This window comes from Barbus barbus (genome assembly GCF_936440315.1).
Source record: "Barbus barbus genome assembly, chromosome: 8".
Lineage (NCBI taxonomy): Eukaryota > Metazoa > Chordata > Actinopteri > Cypriniformes > Cyprinidae > Barbus > Barbus barbus.
In genome coordinates this window covers 22,362,426-22,383,065 of record NC_136736.1, presented here as the reverse complement: position 1 = coordinate 22,383,065, position 20,640 = coordinate 22,362,426, and the positions used below count along the sequence as shown (strand labels likewise).

At 35.9% G+C, this 20,640-nt stretch overlaps 1 protein-coding gene across 1 annotated transcript; it reads right to left on the bottom strand.

Annotated features, from left to right (window-relative positions):
- Positions 1-1,142: 1,142 nt before the first annotated feature.
- On the bottom strand, positions 1,143-20,426 carry LOC306873492 (WD repeat-containing protein 19-like). The gene is made up of 36 exons (XM_079422823.1): positions 20,361-20,426; positions 19,849-19,940; positions 19,686-19,751; positions 19,383-19,508; positions 19,173-19,288; positions 18,686-18,801; positions 18,497-18,577; positions 17,747-17,859; positions 16,900-17,073; positions 15,644-15,714; positions 15,397-15,569; positions 15,047-15,161; positions 14,196-14,302; positions 13,980-14,102; positions 12,822-12,971; positions 12,406-12,553; positions 11,754-11,961; positions 11,393-11,552; positions 10,147-10,257; positions 9,935-10,044; positions 9,717-9,774; positions 9,328-9,474; positions 9,112-9,194; positions 8,911-8,994; positions 8,352-8,498; positions 8,041-8,165; positions 7,730-7,839; positions 7,436-7,504; positions 6,763-6,840; positions 5,293-5,389; positions 4,963-5,087; positions 3,976-4,057; positions 3,421-3,571; positions 2,293-2,416; positions 1,923-1,999; positions 1,143-1,828 (listed from the first exon to the last, which is right to left on the bottom strand). Exons 1-36 carry the CDS (start codon positions 20,364-20,366, stop codon positions 1,714-1,716), a joined length of 4,038 nt encoding a protein of 1,345 aa, XP_079278949.1. The 5' UTR covers positions 20,367-20,426; the 3' UTR covers positions 1,143-1,713.
- Positions 20,427-20,640: the final 214 nt, after the last annotated feature.

The following is a 20,640-nucleotide window of genomic DNA, read 5'->3' as shown; positions in this document are numbered from 1 at the left end:
TGGAGCTCACTGGCTGGATGCCGTGTCCAAAGACAGAGCAAGGGTGTGTATTTTGAATCCACATTTTAATATGTATTAAATATGACGAGTGTTGACCTTATTTATTGCTTTCACTTGCCCTACTCAAAAATACATTAATATAAAAATCTGTCAAACTAACAACACAGAGACAACTAAGTTAAGATGTAAGAGCTGATAATACATGTTAAAGGAACAGACTCACCCTCATGTCATTTTAAACCTGTATGGGTATTCTTTCTTCTGCAGAACATTAAAAAAGAAATGTTGAGAAATGTCTCAGTATGTTACTTTGTCTAAAAAAATGGAAGTCAATGGTCACCAAAACTGTTTGGTTACCAACATTTTTCAAAATATCTTTATGTGTTACACAGAAGAAAGGAAGTCATACTAGATTTGAAATAACATGAGGGTGAGTAAATGATGAACTATCCCTTCAAAGCACAAACTTGAATCTCAAAGCAAATATACCAGCAAATAAATCAGGTTTCACAAACTCAATTAAGTACAATTACACTATTTTAGTCCATTAAACATATTCAAAATGTAGAACATTTGGCCTAAATCTCAAAAGCAGCAAGGTGAAGGTAAACTAAAAAAAAAAAAAAAAAAATACAAGAGTCACTGACTTTAAATCTTTCTTTACAAAAAGGCCACATGTAAGGTGAATGGACAGTCCAGCTCAACATAAATGCCAGCACTTGGGTGGTTAGATTAACTGTCTTTCCCCTTTCATTAGCTCACACTGCAGTGCTGAACTCTTGTGGCCAAACTATAAAACAGCAGCACAAATCACTCGGACTAAAGGTGATTTGTAATTTTTTTCTTTACCAGTTTAATGTGCGAGAAAACAATCATAGGTTGATGTTCCTCAAAAGTATAAATGCTGTGGCTGCATTGTTTTAAACATTGCTTTGTGAGTTTGATCCGCTCAATATGGAAACATCGACTTAGCCAATGAGTATGACCAATGGCAGATGGAGGAGGGTTCGGGAGAATTTCATATATTTTCATTATTTTAAATGCTGCTAGTTGCCCCTAAAAGTATGCACTTCACCTGTAAGACACTGTAGAAATACAGTTTAAAGTAATTTTACAGACATCTATAAACATTTACAATGTACAAAAAAAACTCACATATTTTCTTTTTTATTCTGTATTTTAAGATTAATATACCATGATTGCAAATTCTTACAATATTGATAAATAAATAAGAAAAATATTTTTGTATTTTCAATAAAAGAATATCAGTCCTGACTTCTCAAAATTCTGTAAACAGGAAACATAAGGGGCACAGCTACACAAATCATACATTTTAGTTTTGCCCACAAAAATAAATCACAAAACAACAAGTATTTAACACTGAATTTCCATTTCAGTAAGCAATAAAATATGGGAGGCTGTGCCTTTTTCAATAAATTACAGTTGTGTAAATATACACAACTAAAGGACACAACAATTACTACATTAAAATATTAAGGACAAGTATTAAATATTAAAACATTTTTAATCAAAAATTTTATTTTATTATGCAAAAATAAGTGTTAGAAAGTGTAATTTCTGACATTTAATGTAAAAAGAAAGAGCTGTCGAAATTATGTAAAATAAATAAGAAATACATAAAGGGAAATGGCTTTCTTTCTTCATGAAAGAAGGCATTTACCCTTTCATGTCTCTTTTCTTGCTCTCTGGATCTCAGCGCTCCAGTTGGTCCTGCTGCAGATATCTGGAACAGTCTGAAACTTTTTTCACCTCACTAACATTTAAAGTCTCAGAGCACATAGGGCAAACCAACTCGGTCTCTAAGAGCCTGAAACAAACACATACAGATACAGAAAATCAATGGATGGATGGGTGACTAGATAGGTGGATAGATAGATGGACCATGGATGGATGAGACTTACTGGGTGAACTGTGAATAGAGAGCAGGGAAATCACAGTGTGGGCAGACACACCAATCCTCCTTGACCAAGTGACAACCCTGAAAATAATGACACACACATCTATCAGACAAACTGTGTAACTGTGTGTGCCTGCATATACACACCAAAAGGTCACGTCAAGTTTATTGTCATTCCTCTCATTACAGTCACAGGCAAGTCAAGAATGAAATATATATAGCACCTAGAGAGGAAGCTAAAATAGGGCCTGGGTTTCTGGCAGTTCTCTGTGACGTTTACTGTGGAACTGAAGCTGTAGGTCGCTCCCTCTGAGCAAAATCTGCTTGTGTTCAGGCAGTGCAGTGATGCAGTAGATTAAGTTGTCTGTACTCACTGTGGCGATACAATAGGGCAGATTGTTTTTGCAGCCAGGACAGAGCAGCTCACAGTCAGGCAGGCTGAAGCCGCAGTAGGGACAGGGTGAGCTCTCCTCCTCCACCTCAGAAGTATCTGGACGACTGATGCAAAACAGAAAGGGTCACGGCAATAGGAGCAAATTCAATTTAAAACATTTGTGCTGCTTTTGTACAATTTTGTTTACTAACCATCTGCAATCCAGTTTGAACCTGTGGTTCTAAACAAGGGGGTCAAGGCCCACAAGAGGGACATGTGTTGACTAAAATATAAAATTAAAATAAGCTAAAATATATATTGAATTCTTTGAAGCACCAGGTTTTGGAACTGAAACTGAATTTTGAGAAAAAAAGAAGAAAAAAGTGGAAAGAGGGGTGATTTGAATGAAAGCCTGTTTTCGCCACTGAATAAAAAATATAAAAGTTAATTGCGACTTTTTATCTCACAATTCTGACTTTTTTCTCACAATTTCAAGTTTAAATATCGCAATTCAAAATTATTTTCCCTCAGAATTGTGTGATACAAACTTGCAATTCTGACTTTTTTTCCTGAGTTTGTATCTCGCTAGTCTCGAGTAGCCAGTAGACTGATGGCAGAAGGTCTGAGAAGGTCTTGGCCGCTTTGAATGGCCAAGAGGCTATTTGTTTGACAGGTAGAGCAACCAATCACGTTTCATTTTGTGCCGCGTCATGTTTATGGGCGTGGAAATATCACCACAATAACAGACTGGTGTGTAAAACTCTTGGACATATTTTAAAGATTCTATGCCATGAACTTTACATTTTTCACATACTTTTGAAAATCCAGCATTTAATTGATCCTGATATATTTAGTTGATCCAGATATAAACGCAGTTCTGACTTTATAACATGCAATTGCAAGTTTATATCTCAATCTAAAGAAAAAAGTCAGAATTGGGAGATGTAAAACTCACAATTGCGATAAAAATTGCGAATATTGCTATGGACAATGGGGGACAAAAAGGTCAAAAACTACTGGTTTAAACAGAACCTAAATGCACTGAAATAGCATTGTGCTAAAACAAAACAGTGTGTGCAAATAGATGACGCTATTAATTGGAGCATTTAATTCTTATTATGTGTCTTACCGGACCATGGCCTCAATCTTCTTCTTGTATTTGAGATCAATCTTGTTACGATACTCTGGTCTCATCAGCATAGAGGCAAAACTGAAGGCAGAGTTCCTTAGTCCAGCACGATGACATTCAATAACCGCTGATGTGAGGATGGGGACAATGTCTGTAGGCCATAAACACACACACACACTGCTTTATGCCACATTAAAGGTGGCTCCAGCGCCTCCAAAGTTAGTTAAAAAAGGCTTAATGCTCAGGGAGACCACAAAGACTATGAAGGAGATGCTTCAATACACTGAATAAACTGCTTTTGTGTGGAAACATCTCATTATTCATCACTGTCGTACAACTCTTAAAGTGTTTCAATGATGTCAGGGTCATTATATAATTAGCTTAAAGGGCACAAGAGATCCAAGTGATCTATTATTGACTGTTAAACCAGTGATATAGACGCAGAGATTGTCATCTCCTCTAGATAAGAAAATGTCTAGTGACAGCCATAACAGTACTGAAGTATGCACTGTGTGTGTGTGTGTGTGTGTGGGTAGGTGTACAAAAGAGGCTCACGCGATGGGAATTTGCTGATGTTGTTGGACACACGGATAAGCATTCGTGCCCCCTTTAAATGATCTCCTCTTTTAACATGGATCTGAAAAAAGAATAAAAAAATAAACATCTAAAACTTTACAGAACAGTGAATATCTTATGAGTACATGCACATCAAATCACTGGACAAACTGAGAAGAAAGCTCCACAGATTTCTGTAGAATATGAACATTCATGTTTGTTTATTTGGTTTTCTTCATTACATAAATATGAAAAATAAATAAAAAAAACTGGTGCCGCAAAAAGAATTTGAACATTTTTTGGTCACTTAAACCACACTTAAAATGTATGTTTACAATATCAGATACAAAACATCAAATCAAGTGATGAACAACCAACCGGTATCTAGGTGATTTTTTGTGAAGTAAGCTTCCCCTCGCGTTCACACGTGTCTTTGCAGAGTAACCACAGGTGTATTAATATTTGACATCCAGAAGGTATCATAATACTTTTATCTTAACAATATGTTATAATTTATAACTGAAATAAATTATATATACTACCGTTCAGACGTTTGGAGTCGGGAAGATTTTGAAAATGTTTTTGAAAATCTCTTGTACTCATCAAAACTGCATTTATTTGATAAAAACACAGTAAAACAGTAACATTGTCGAATACTTATTACAATTTAAAATAACTTTTCTCTTTTTATATGTTTAAAACATTATTTCTTCCTGTGATGGTAAAGCTGATATTTCAGTCCCAGTTACTCCATTACTTAAGTATCACATCATGATCCTTCAAGTCATCATTCTTTTTTTCGTTTGAGGTTTTAAAAAAAACTGACCAACAACAAACCTTTGAACAGTAGTAATATGACACTTGGTTTGAAATTTTGTAATAAAATGCAAAAACATTCATTCATTTTCATCATAATATTTTTTCTATTTTTCTGCAAATAATATATGTGAGAATGTGACAGTGCATGAGCAGACATGTGTTTCCCACCTTCACTAGTATGTAGCTGTGCAGGATCATCAGGTTTGTGGCCATCTCTGCTGGGATCTTAATGTGCTGTGTCTGAAGCTCAGCGTACATGCTGAACAAAACATCATGGGCATTCCTGTAGTTTCCTACAACACATAATACAGACACGAACACAGGCTAGGAATTCCCTAAGAATGTTTTATCTTCTTATTTTCACACTTTGAGTCTGCATTGGCGCAACATGCTCCCAAAAATTTACACTGAACACAATAACAGTGAATGACAATCTGTTTAGTAAACTCACTCCATAGACCTACACTACATGGATAGCCAAAAACACTGAAATCAGACCTGCAGATTGCTCCTCTCTGGCAATAATAATAGCAGTTCTTGCTGCCTCTCTGTACTGCTTGAGAGCCATGTACAACCGGAACAGATATTTTGCATCCTAGGAAAGAGCAGACCCAACAAACATTACCTAGTCAAAACACTTTTTTTGATAACACACTTCTGATGCTATATACTATATATATATATATATATATATATATATATATATATGATGCAACCAAATAAGGTAAACCACCCTATACAAATGATTTGCTCTGAATCAAACTATTTTCCAAACTAAACAGTTCAAATAACTACAAAACTGAAAACACACAGAGTCAAAATTTTAAGTAATAAAGCAGAGGAATTGAAACACAAACACAATTTCACATTGCACACTGACACACACACACACAGAAGTGCCTTCTGCTGGGTCACCACAAACAGAAATATCAGCAGATGCAATGAGCTACTCACGGCAAGAGACTACACACATGCAGTGACACGCAAGAGAGAGAGGATGAGTGAGAGATGATGAGTGTACGGACAAAAGGAACCAATCAGATAATGAGTGCAACAACATTTACAGCACATAATTGCAAATATCAATAGATGCTTGTTTTAAATGCAGACACTTAAAGGGTTCAATGACCAGATTTTCTAAAGAGGACACACACATTTACAACAAAACAAAACCTGATAATAAATGATAAAGTAAAGTCAATGTTACAGTAGCCTGGAGCCACTAGATAATCCTCTTGTGTCTAATTTAATCAAATATTAAAAGAATCCTATCCAGTAAAAGTCCTCAAGCAATAAGTGGTGATGAACCCAGCAGGGTCATGGAACAAACAAGAAATAAGCATTCATGGACTCCTAATTCAGATGCTGTGTTCAGTTATAGCAGCACAACTACGTATATTAATATTTTGTGTGGTCTATACAAATGCAGCAAGTTGCACTACTGTTCAAAGTTTTGGGTCAGTAAGATTTTAAAAATATTTTTAAAAGTTTTCCTCACCATTGCTATATTTACTTGAACAAAACTACAGTACAAACAGTAATACTTTTACATATTATTACATATATTCTTATGATGCTGAATTTTAAGCAGCCATTGCTGCAATCTTCAATGTCACATGATCCTAAATATGCTGATTTGGTGCTTAAGAAACATTTCACTCCACAGTTGTGCTGCTTAATAGTTTGTTTGTAGAAACCATGATACATTTTTTTCAGGATTATTTTAATAAACAGTTCACAAAAACAGCATTTACTTGAAAAAAAATAAATTATATAACAATGTAGAAGCCTTTAATGTCATTTTTAATAATTGAATCTTGCTAAATAAATATTTTTAATCCATCTAAAATGAACAAATTAATACAATTTATTTTATTTTAATTTAATTTATTTATTCATTTAATTCCATATGATACAGTTTATCTTTCATTTTCAGCTCTATTAAGATCTGTGTTAAGTTTTCAATACCTTTGGCATTCCGTCACTTTCCCCCATCAGGTAATCAATAAGCTGATTGGTTAGAGCTTCGTCCTTGGCTTCCCCGACCTGGTTAATCAGACAGTAATAAAATCATCATCATCATCACCATCAACATCAACATAACAAAAAGCAATAGCTGCTTCCAACTAGAAATAATCACCATAATTCTTGCCAAACACCTTTTTTCTGATTAAGGCATCAACAGAGAATTAATTATAATTATTTGGCCACACTATAACTAATCAAAAGTAAAAATTAAAAAGAAAGGAAAAATGGTACAAGTGAATTCAGGCATCAAGCAACATGTGCAGTATGTTTTCTAGTATGCATGATGTTTATTTCTGGTCTTTTTAAACCATTAAATAGAGATGGGAATCAGAATGGATCTGGTGATATAATTGATTTCTGGGTTATAATACTATTCTTTTCTACATCTCACAGTCTTGATTTGAATTTTGGTCTTCCAGTGGAACATTTAGAGAGAATACTGACATACTTTGAGCTAAAATGTCCCAATCATTTGAAAGATCCCTTCCAATATCAACCGGCACTAATTTTTAAAAACATATACAGTATAACAATTGCACATCTCCTGTTCTGATAAATTATGTGAATTGTAGTGTAGTAAAGAGTGAAATAGCAGCTCCCCAGCTGTACTCACTGTCTCAATGGCCATCTCTATGGCCAAACTGTCATCAGAGCTAGGACATTTCAAAAAGTGCTTCAGCGCCTGTGTGTGGACAGACAGATACAAATACATCAATAAGCATTTAATGACTGATGCAATTAGCACAGTCAGTTGAGCAAAGAATCCCATTGGAGATAATGAGCAAAGAGGGAAGAGCAACCAAGTGTGACGAATAGTGAGAGCTTAAAAGACGAGAGGAAGTGCACTCAGGCATGGGAAGGAAAGACAGAAAGGAATCTACACTAACAGCACACACAATTCTCGTACCCTGCTGTACTGTCCACACTTCTGAAAGAACTTCCCAGCCTGAAGATGATTCTTCTCTCCCTCAAAATACAGTGCTATGCTCTGATAGTCCTCTATTGTAGCCTCTGAACCTGAAACTCAAGTAGAATTTTGTTGAATAAGCCTTATAAATGGTGCTGTGTAGTTAAATGAAGTAGGTCATTCCTATATGCAGCACTGTGGTTTTATGCAGTAATTGAAGGAAGTATTCTTATAACAGGGTTTGCTATATTTTTAGAAATACACTCTGCATGGTAGGAATGACTCAAGTGTGAGATGATCAGAGAGATCACCGATGATGTCAGCATAGACCGCCATCTGCCCATGCTGCTGGGCCAGCTGAAAAGCTTCATCACTGCAACGCGACAAAACCAGGAACTGGATCGCTGAGCCGTAATCACTCAAACGCAGGAAAAACCTGTGCAGACACCGAACATTTATCACACAACAGAACATCAAGATGAGCTAAGAACTTGAATTAAAGACAGGTGCTTAACCCTGATAATCTGGAAAAAACTCATTTTTGCTGGTTGGCGAAAAAAGGGAAATGTTATAATTCAGTTTTCTTGGCACACAGATTTTTAAAGTTTCTCTCTTTACTCACCTGGCCACCATTTTGGCTCCTTCGATGGACTGAGTTTCTCGTACGATGCGTACAGCCTCCTCAGGGTTGTTAAGATGCTCCAGTAGGATTCGAATTACATTGTCCCAGTCTCGTGCACTTTCATAGGCCATTGCTGCCTCTTTATATCTATACATATACACAACATTTGTAAAGTGGCATGTGGTTGAACATGGTTTTACAATAGTGTACATAACACAAGGAGACACATTTTCCTCAATAAACAGTCAACTTTCAGAAGCTAAAACATTTAGAGAGAAAAAGACTACTTATTAAATGGAGATAAAAAATACTCTATACATCACAAGCCAGATTTTCAGTCAATCAGAAAAATTGTTTGCTGAAAATATTTTTTTCCTAGTGCAACACACTGTGCTGTATCACTTCACTAAATTATATAAAAAAAAAATTGCTAAATTATATTTACAAAAATAAGGAACTTATGGAAATAATCATTCAATTACGGAAAGACTCTGTAATTGAGTCCTCAGATTATTGGAGTGTGTTTTCTTAAAGGGACTGTACTGCATTTGGTACATACTTGCCATCCATCTCCTTTGCCTTAGCATACTGCAGGTGAATCTTTGGGGAGGTCACATGGGGCAGGAGCTCACCCACCTTTGCCCTGTGTTTAGACAGCAACATTAGTAACAAATTAGCTACAAATCACAAATTTGCTTCCACTGCACAACACTCAAATTTGTGATGTACACTGTTAATTACTGCTGTGAAGTTGTATTACCAGTTTTTGCAGCGTATGTAGACGGAGGCAGCTTTGTCATAGTACTGGCCTTTTTCATACAGTTGAGCCGCTTCTGAATATTGCTGCACACAAAATCATTCAGCCAACAAGAAATTCTGAATCACAGTATACTACTGTCTAACAGAGGTAAATGAAAGTGATTTGTATTTCAATGAACACACATAAACAAACACACACACACACACACACACAAACCTTCATGCTTTCCAGAATGGCTCCACAGTCTTTCTTCAGAGCTCTGCTGGGGTGTTTGATGGCCTGGTTGGCTCCTCTACGAATGTCACCCATACGAATAGACATACGAGCCACTCCTGCCAGACAGCTCTCATCATGATCCTGGAACTACAAACACACACACGTCAGGATCTCCCGCCAGCGATGGTCACTGAATGAGTGATGCCTTGTTCCATCACAATGAGGCACAAAACTTTCACCCTCTCTGATCCTCTCTGGTGGAATCAGATTCTGGCCTCCACTGAAACTGCTGTGACCATCATAATAACTTTTTCATTTCATTTTCATTTTTGGATGAGAATTCCCTTTAAAGTTGTTGATCATCATTTTACAAACAGGTAGACACTCACCTTGTTGTTTCCAGTTATGCCTTTCTCATAGTGAGCCAGTGCATTCGTATAATCTCCACTAGAGGGCAACACAACAAATTACATTACATCATCAGTGATAACACAATCAGACATATTCAGCACAGAAAACAAGTCCATGCAACTTACAGTCAGGTACAGTAAGCATGTAATGTCTCCAAAACAGATGTAATTAACTAATGTAATGTAAGCTAACTTACACAAATTCCAGCTGTATGGCATATTCTTTAGAAATAAATGGGATCTCATCAGGGTCCAGTCTTTTAGCCAGCTGTAACGCACTGTCCCAATGCTGTAGGTCCCTTCTCATCTACACATACAATAGCTCAACTGTTACAGTAGTCAAAGTGACTTGGGAAGTATAGATGCATACATGTACACTTTCATGAATGTGTGTGTGTGTCTATTTTACCTCCAGGGCTGCCATAGGATACGAAGAAGTCAGATACAAGTCTTGGGCTCTGTTGTAGTCATTGCAGAACATGGCCAAATGACCAGCCAGCAAATTCTGATCTTCTATTCCCTACAAACACAGTTAAGGAAAGCACTTCATTGTGTAACAGAGTTCAGTTCTCTTGCACTCCAGACAAAAAATTGCTTTGTTTCAAAACTTAGTGAGCTGCTTTGCTGCTTACTACCTAAATTGAGACTTTTCTTAGACTGAGAGCATGGTTCCACAATTACTGGCATTGTATTTTTTTATTCTAACACTATATTTTATGTTGCATTACCTTGGCAATAAATTACAGAAAAATAGTTAACGCTGCCATGTGAGTGTTTCTAATGCAATGGCTGAAATTGTAATGGCAAATTTGTGAAAAGCATCCTTCTTTGACCAATGAAATCAATCTCTCTATATTCATTTCCTCTTATGCAAAGTCATAGAAAAGCTATCATGGATTTTGTCTTTTGTATTGAGCAAACTGGAATGCAAAAAATCATATCTGTTGCGGTTTGTTCACAACTATAGATGTTTACCCAACTATGACGACTTCAGTTTCTGAGAACTCTGGAAAAGTGAAAAAGGTCTATATGCTGCTGCCTACTATGGCAGCATACTAATTGAAATAGATTTTTATAAGCGACTCCTTGCTATTCAGTACATCAGGGGTGCCCACACTTTTTTGTGTGGGGATCTACTTTTCAAATGAGAAACTCACCAAGATCTACCAAGTGAAAAATAAATAAATAATAAAATGCATATAAAGAACCACTTTTGAGAACCACTGACCTAAAGCGCGATCTACCAGCATTGCCAGCATTCGACCTACTGGGCACCCTTGCTGTAAATCATGTAAAAGTGCTCCTTATGTGAAACACACAGAAGACTCGACAATCCAGGTAAAATTATTTATCTAAGAATGGATTTGATGGATGCAGATTTTAATGCAAGCTTGCAGTTGATTGTAAAAAAGGGGCAAGGTTTATGCTGACAAAATAACTGGAGTAGTCTGGTATACTTCACCAGAGAGAAATCTGTCATTTCATGACATTTTGATTGAAAATATTTTTTTTTTTAAATGAAACATATGCATGGATTAATTATTCACAATAAGATCAGTAACATGCACTTAGAAAACAGGTATGGTGAATTTCCATTTTATACCAGCTTTAAAATGCTGCCTCTTGAGGCAAGAACTAGTGACATGTTGTCATACCTTGATATCCTCTAGGGACATGACCATGCCGACATTTCCCATCATGCGGTATACTCTGATGGCCAGTTCCACCTCCATGTGATGCAGACATGCCCTTCCCAGCTCACCCCATGCCTCGGTTCTGTTCAGAGCTTTACAGATATTCCACGCATCAGAAAACCTACACACACACACACACACATACTGTAATGAATGTTGCTGAAGAAATCTGAAATGCTGAAGTGAAATCAGATGTGATCACTGATACCTTATGCATCGAACAACCATGCTTTTAGAAGCATTTAAGTTTGTATTATTTGGCTTAATTTAGTTAAGCCACCACAATAAACTACCAAATCAAACTAACGTAGTATGAAAATACCTTTTCAGCATAATGGCCTGTTGCAGTAACGGCTGGTGTTTGTCTTTACTGGTGTCACTGTGTGGGTTGTTGAGGAATGAATGTGTGTTCAAAACCACACTATTAATCTTCCCACTCTGGGTCTGACATGTCAGCTCCCCATTATGCAACAGCAAGGGCTTATGGGAAAATGGCAACTTGGTGGCACCAACTAGAATCACTTTAGAGCCTAGACATACAAAAATAACACAAATAAACTAAATGTACCAGTAAAGTCTGTTTCAATGCCCAAATAAAACAAAATGTCTTGCACAGGGCACTGATGATTAGGAATGGAATTTGAAAATTAGTTTAGAACCAATTCCATTTTTAAACATAGGTGAATATGTTTATCCAAAGTTCTGGAGCATCTGCATTCTTCCACTGTACTAAACAAAACATGTATAAGCATCACAACCGCAAACTGATTTTCTGCTGGCTGTGTATGTTTACTTTCTAGCATGTGATTTTCTGTTTCTTGCAATAAATATAATATTTTAATACCATTTTTCACATGCACGTGACATTACTGTGGATATTCTCGTAGTTTGACAATTTGAGGCTTATCTCTCCAAGGCACTGTTCATGCTTTCTTAAAACCGTTAAAAGAATGTCTAACAGACATTAGCTTTACCCTGTATGGTGTCTTTGTGGAAGGCATATGTGTAGACTTTGTCCTCCTCATATGCTACAAACACACCCTTATTGCTGATCCAGTTTTCCCACAATACCCCTTTAATGGCAGGAGAGAAGTCTGGGATCTCAAACACCGACTCGTTCACCTGTAGGAAATACAGACTTCACTTGGTTTAAAGTTTAAAATGAATCTCTCATGTATGTCATATTTTTACTACTGGTCATTAAAAAGATAGTCCATCCAAAAGTAAAAACTTGGTCACCAAAACTGTTTGGTTACCAACATTGTTTAAAATATCTTATCAATATATCTGAAAATTAAAGTCACACATGTTAGGAACAATGTGAGTGTAATTCATTGTTCGGTGAACAATCCTTCTAAGAGCGGAAATGTGTTTGTTTGTATGTATGTACCGGACAGTATAGGAAGCCGTCACTTTTTTCATCAATAAAAACGAGACGCGTTCCATTGGGGTCTGGAAAGACTTTGCGTACACCCACTGTATGGCGATACTCATTCACACTCTGCCAGTCTTCAAAATAAAAACACTGAATCAAGCCGGTCTACAGAAAGAGAAAAACACAAAGAATGCTACAAATGTAGGTAATAAGGTACATAAAGCCATGTTATATCATGAACAGTCACACTAAAAGACTCACATTACTCACACTTTAGTATCTTATTGCTTTTATAAAACTATGAAATGACAAACTTTTATTAAAATGTTATTTTAATAAGCATCCTTTGCTAGAAGATATACTCTATTCACCATATATAAATAACAGGACTATTATATGTTATTAACAAAAACCTGGGAGTGTCAATATAGGTAAATTAATTAACCACAATTAATGTTGGTTTTCCAGAAGTTTCAAGAACTGTAGGTTCTTCAAAAAACGGATGGCGCAGTGGATAAGACACATGCCTTTGGTGTGAGAGACCCGGGTTCGAATCCACTGTGAAACACCAATGTGTCCCTGAGCAAGACACTTAACCCCTAGTTGCTCCAGAGGCGTGCGACCTCTGACATATATAGCAATTGTAAGTCGCTTTGGATAAAAGCGTCAGCTAAATGAATAAATGTAAATGTAAATGTAAAACTATAGTTATTGAGGGGGAACAGGAAATACTGTGTGATTTCAGTTTACATCTTGACTACACTTTTTTATATCGTATAGCATCGTATTTAAATTAAGTTAGATTGTTTTAATATTTTAATCATTTTAAACTAATACTATCCACTATGCTGGCATTGGCATGTGAACTATGATGTAAAGCTGTGTCGCTGTTCCTCGCCAGTTAATGATGTGATGGCCATGTGATGCGCAGAATCTGAATCTCAGCAGAAGGCCATCTGGGTATCTTTCATCTAATTTTTTAATGAATGCTGCATGTTTGGACATATTACTCATTTGATGTAATAGTTTTTGCATACTGTGTAGTACAGAATTAGGTGATGCATGTGTTTTATACAGTATATTTTAACACAAACCAATCAGCATCCAGGACCATAACTATCAATTTAATAAAATGAGACAAGTGAAAAAAAGATGTATAGATGAAATACTCACGTCCGTCCCATAATACAGAAACTCAGAGGTGAGAGCATGACTGAGGATGCGGTATTTCTGATCGGGTTCTGGAAACAGTTTTGTCTGTCTGTCCTCCTGAACAACCTGCTCATCTCCATCAATCTTTCATATAAACACACACACACACAAATTAAAACAAAAAGTACAAAAAGCCGAGTCATATTATTATTATTTTACACATGATTGGTTTCTTACCACATGCAGCTGGATCTTCCCCTCAAACAAGGCAGCAGCATAGTCACAGTTCAGACACATACTGGCCACTGTCCCTAAATACTCAGTGTCTTTTACACGCTCCACACCTAAAACACACACATGCACACTTAAATGGTTAGTTCACCCAAAAATGAATATACTTTTATCATTTACTCATTTATATCATGATGTTCCAAATACCCATGAGCCTTTCAGGTTTTTTAAACCTGACAGCTTTCTGTCCCTCCATTGAAAGTCCAAAAATCAAAACAAAGTAATAAAGTTTTTTATTCACATATAAACACACATACATAGAGGGCATCACATTTGGTAAACACCATATAACAGCTTGTCACATGCTAGAACAAACCTCATTGGTTATTTTCTTGTGCATCAAGCACACACGCTTGAACTTCCCTTTTTACCGTGCGTGAAGTGTTATATGTTTGTGTATCAATTGTTCTTTAAATGTAAATAAATGGCTAAATAAAATATGTTCATCATATGAAGCAATCATATCGCTTCACAAGAATTGGATTAAACCACTCTATTCACATGGATTCGTCTTATGACACCTGTATAACTTTTTTGGACCTTCCAAGTTTGGTTACCTGGACTTTCAGTTAAGGGACAGAAACCTTTCTGTTTTTTTTTTTTTTAAACTTAATTGGAAGATTACTTTGATGATTAACCAAAGTCTTATGGGTTTGGAACTACATAAGGGGGAGTAAATGATGACAGAGTTTTCATTTTTGGGTGAACTTTCCCTTTAAGTACAGAAAGTTAATACTACAAGTCAGAATATTCCTTTTTTTATCCCCTAACATGAATTCATATTGTTTTTCACTTACCACTGTCTCCTAATGCATAAAACCACGCTCTGTTATTCATGCCCACAGCAACATGATATGGTCCCACAGCTATGAAACTAGGCTCTACCTCCACTGCAAAAGCAATAGGGGACTCCTTAGAAGAGAGAAAATACATCAAATTCTATTATTACAATTTCTATGAAAAACATTCTGGTAAAAACACACAAACAATAGAAAGGTGTTGTGGGAGGGAGTCTTTCTGAAGGTCTCGCTAGATGATTTCTAATGTGTTCTGCGTGGTTGCTAAACGTTTGCATAATGGTCCAGCTTAAAAGAACCTCCTGATATGGTTTGTTTTTTATGTAATGTGTAATGTGTCAGCTCCTTACCCCTTCCACCTGGTTGGCAACCGTAACCTCCAACAGGGATGTAAGAAAGGCGATTCTAGTGCCACTGCTGTCTCCCAATATGGGCAGCTTGGTGAGGAAGACATGCAAAGTTCCCTGCTGAGAAGATACAGCTAACAGCTGCCCATCATCAGTCCAACACATCTGATCAAGGCCTGAGAAACACACATACAGAACTAAGAACTAATGCTTTTCACACAAATACAGTGCAGCAAAAAATATTTTTTACCTTTGGTCTCCTCATCCAGAGTGACTATAGCATACATTTCCTTCAGATCAGTCAAGTCATGTATCTTAATACTGACAGAGAGATATAATAGTGTTATCTTAAAACACAAGATGAAAAAATCATTTTTAATGAGTGGTGGATAAAACTATCATGATTGGCAGAGAAAAAGGTGGAATGTGTGTCTGAGAGCTGAAGGCGAGTTGTAACTATAATAAGCAGGCCTGAGGATGATATAACTTTTAATCCTTTAAATCAATATATAATGATTTTGTAGGGCTGTGCATTATGGCCTAAAGTTCTCTTTATTATTTGGCTGAATTGCAATATACAGTATCTCAGTATTTTCTATTTTTTTCTATTTGGATTAAAATAATAATTAAAAAAATTGTATTTGTTATTGTCCAATGAAACAATGTTCATATTTAAGGCTATGCAAATGCAATGAATGTAACCATGTGCACTATTGAATATATTATGTTCAAATCTAGGGTTAAAAATCACATAACATTCTAACATTACAATCTAAAAACAATCTAGAAATGAAACTAAACGGAAAAAAATAAAACAGTTTTTTATTAGGCTATTTAGATTACCCCATTACAGTCACATTACAGTTAGTGCTATCATAAAAATACACTTATAATATATAAAGGCACATTTATTATCCAACTACAAATATTTAAGCAAAATGTATGTATGGTGCACTCGCTCACTGAAGTCTGTGAAGCTGAACAAAGCTTATCCTGACAGCAAAATGAAAATATTTCCATGACTTTCTAACATTTACAAATGGAGAATATACCTGTGAAATGCACTGAGGAAAACACCACATCTAAAACACATTAAACAGTGCAAGTAGCCTATCTGTCAGCACATGTACAGTATCTGTCAGAGAATTTGACAGGGTAACCTCTTTAAACTACAGCCCTTAATATAAAGCATGTCTCATGTTTATGGCAAATTGGATTATGCACTTTCACTGGAGCAGCTCACTGTGTGTCTACCTCTATTTTTCAGATGAGCTCGTATCAAATTACTGTATGTCGATATAAATGGTCTTTCCTCATTCCATATTGTTTACAAAAAATATATTGATATACCATACAAATTTGATATACTGCCCAGCCTTATGGCTCTGTACATGTAAATTGGTTTTGACAACTGGCCAACAAGTCAATCTGCCCACCGGGTAATGTGGCATATGGCAGCATGCAAACATCTATTGTAATGACACATGCATACTAATGAACACTTACCAGTTGTCCCCACAGGACGCAGCCTTGTTTAGAGACTGAGAGATGGCGATGCTAGTCAGGCTGTCTTTATGATTGTGGGCTTGAAACAACTCTTGGCCAATCTCACGGATATGTGTGGAAATGACTACAAAGTAGCCATGTGAAAATCCAATCATGATATAGCCATCCCCATACCTAGAGAGAGAAAGGAAAATATGTAATATATAAAAAAACACACTGAAATTAGTGATTTTCTTCTCTTTGTATTTTTAAGTGTTATAACTTAATTATAAGAAATGTACATTCGAGATATAACATTATTTAGCACGATTAATCGCATGTGATTGTCATGCGTGTCTCGTCAGTAAAGCTGGTTCTGTGATTAGTAGTAAATGACCATCACCTGCTTTCAAACGGAGTGCCATTTACTACACAGAGCTGTAGTTCACTGACAAGCTATGCAATATCGCATTCATAATCGAAGATGAATCGCATTCGATTATGAATATTGCGTAGCATTTGAAAGCAGGTGATGGACATTTACTACTAATCACAGAACCGGCTTTACTGACGAGACACACATTACAATCACATGCGATTAATCGTGCATCCCTAATATTATTATTATTATTAGCTAAAATTGCATGGCAACCAGGAAGTTTATCACATCGTTTTTATCCAAACTTAAAGTTACCAGTTCACTGAACAAACAGTCCTTCAAACTGTGGTTAAACATCTTGTTTATGCACAATGGTTAAAGAGCAGGGCAGTGACATACATGCTAAAAATGTTACTACCACATACGTATAAGTACATCTCTGTGTGTGTGTGTGTGTGTGTGTGTGTGTGTGTGTTTGTGTGTTTGTACCAGCGGTAGGAGATGATGTTGCCGTAACGCTGCTGAAAGGCCAGTTCTATAGGGTTATCTGGGTCATTTAGATTAAACAGAAACAGGGTCTTCTTTCCTAAAACCACACTAACCTGCAAGTTAAAGATCATTTAGTCATCCTGTAGATATATTTGCATTCTCATGAAACAATGTGAAAGAGCAGAGCTGGAGTAAGTGGCCCAAGCTGTTATCAAGGGATGCTTTTAAGCACAACATGAAGCCGAGGTGAGATGGATATGGTTGGCAAACAATGTTGAAACTAGCTGGTTGGAAATCAAATTCAACTGATGTGTATTCACAGGTTTTACATAGGCTTCAAATGCAGCTAATCCTTTCAAAATTACAAATTGGAAATGTTAGTGTTGTAACAATGTTAGTTGTCACTGTTTATACAGTGATGCCAGACTCAGAATTAATTTGTTTTGAAATCTTATTTTTATTTGCATCTATAAAGTTAAAAAGAAAAATAAGTAATTCACTGCATCATCCCATATTCTGTCTATTACAATGCAATAAATAATAATGATGATGAATATATTTCATATTTTTTTCTTACTTTTAACTAGATTTTATATTTGATTAATGTATTACTGTAAAATTGCTGATGTAACAATGCAAGAAATTGTGCAAAAATATTATTGGAATATAAGATTTCACTCTTACGTTGACCTCTACCTATATAAGTGAGTAAAAGTTTAAAAATGAAGTAAGATGAGAATGTTAACCTACAGTGCTTTCTCCTGGAGATGATCGCTCATCTGTTTTCATCACTGAGAACTGAACATCGGCAGGATCTGCTCTCACGGAGGTCTGAAGGAGAGAAAAGGAGTGCTAAACAGCATGTCGAATTATGCTATTTATATGTCTGCATCAGCAAATACAATATAAAGGATCTTGTTCTGACAGAGCCTCATGTACCTGTCGAATGGTGTCTCCCTCGTGGTTGCTGATTGTTATGCTGCGGTCTTCACTGCCCAGTGCCAGGAGGTTCTGAGAGCTCCAACAGCCACATGTGATTTTCTTTGTGTGCTTACCTACACACAAACTAAACTTACTTACACATGTATGATGTGTAAACTATTCACAGTATTTTATACTTTTTTTTTTTTTTTTTAATTATTGAATTTAACCCAGAATATATAATAAAATAAAGAGGAAATTAAAGAGAAAAGTATATTTTATGAGGATTACCAAAACCCCAGTATTTGAAGAGTTTATTCCATAGAGCAAATCATTTTTTTGTGTCTGCCCAAAATATATGTGAAGCACATTATAAATATAACTTGTTAACTGAAAGTTAAAAAAATAAATACAAATTAAATAGAAAATATATCAATTTTCTCTCTTAATTCTGTGTGTGTGTGTGTGTGTGTGTGTGTGTGTGTTTTAAATTGCTTAATTTTACCCAGAACAGGAATCTTGCGTGAGGTTTGCTGGTTGTAGATGAGCAGGTTTCCTTTAGATGTGCCAACAGCCAATAGTGGCCCAGTTTTAGACCAGAGCAGAAAGGACATATGATCTCTGAAATAAATTAAAATAACCCAAAGATATTTAAAAAACAATCCAATTCAAGGAGTTTATTCTCAATAACTCGTTCCCTCATCACATCACTCACCTCATGCCACTGTCCAGCTGTGAGGTTTTGTTAACATTTGCATCCCACAAGTAAATGGAACTGGATTTTTCAGCAATCACAGCCAAGATATCGCCATCTTTATCCCAGTCAAGAGATATGCAAATCCTGCAATAATAATAATAATAAAATAAATGAAAAAAACATGAAAGTATGAGCAATAACAGAAAGAGAATATCGGTCCAGCAATATTCTTGTTCTTTATGTTCGTTATGCAAAAACAAAATCACATAAAATCTTTCTCTCTCAATTATAGTCTCAGATCATAGATGAATGCTCACTTACCCTGGCAGATTCAACTCATTAACCTTCTGTCCATGCCGATCAAAGATTTTTACTAAATTGTCAGGGCTGTGGATCAATAAAATATGACATACATAACTTTTAACTTGCGTTGCCTAAAAAGATTTACACTTAATGGCTAAACTAAGAAAGTGCAGGTACTCACCCTGCAACTGCAAGATAGTTTCCTACTGTTTTCTGCCATTTGTATTGCAAACATGATCCAGACCAGGACTTTTCTGACAGCGTGAAAACACGCTGAAAAGAGACAAAACTCGTTTCAAATCAATACAACTCGCTGATAAATTGAAGTCATACAATATCAGGATAAAATGACTACAAAACGATATAACTTTACTATAAAAAAAAAAAAAGATAAAGTAAAAACAGTCCATCCCTTTAGGTCAACATTTTGTATATAAGGAGACACACAAATATGACCAAGTTAATCAATATTTCCCAGTTTATAAATATTATTTACACGCTTTTATTTTCTCTGCTAAAAGACATGAACTGCTGTTGAGCTAACTAGCCATCGTGCTAACGCTATTCATGATGCTCCTAAAAACATACTAACTAATTCGTCTTTGAGAAAGCACATGTGCACTTCAAACAGCGACATTCCCCTTGAAATACAATGGGACATTAAATAGTTTATATATGTAAAAACATACGTGCCTTCATTTTTGTATGTCGAAAACGTTACACTTCCCAGGGTGCTTCACTCCGACGCGTCTTGATCTCTCTTAGCAACCTCTTAGCAACAGCCAGTCAGCGTTCAGCAAGACATGACGGACAAAACGAATTTATTACAGATAGATAGATAGATAGATAGATAGATAGATAGATAGATAGATAGATAGATAGATAGATAGATAGATAGATAGATAGATAGATAGATAGATAGATAGATAGATAGATAGATAGATAGACAGACAGACAGACAGACAGACAGATA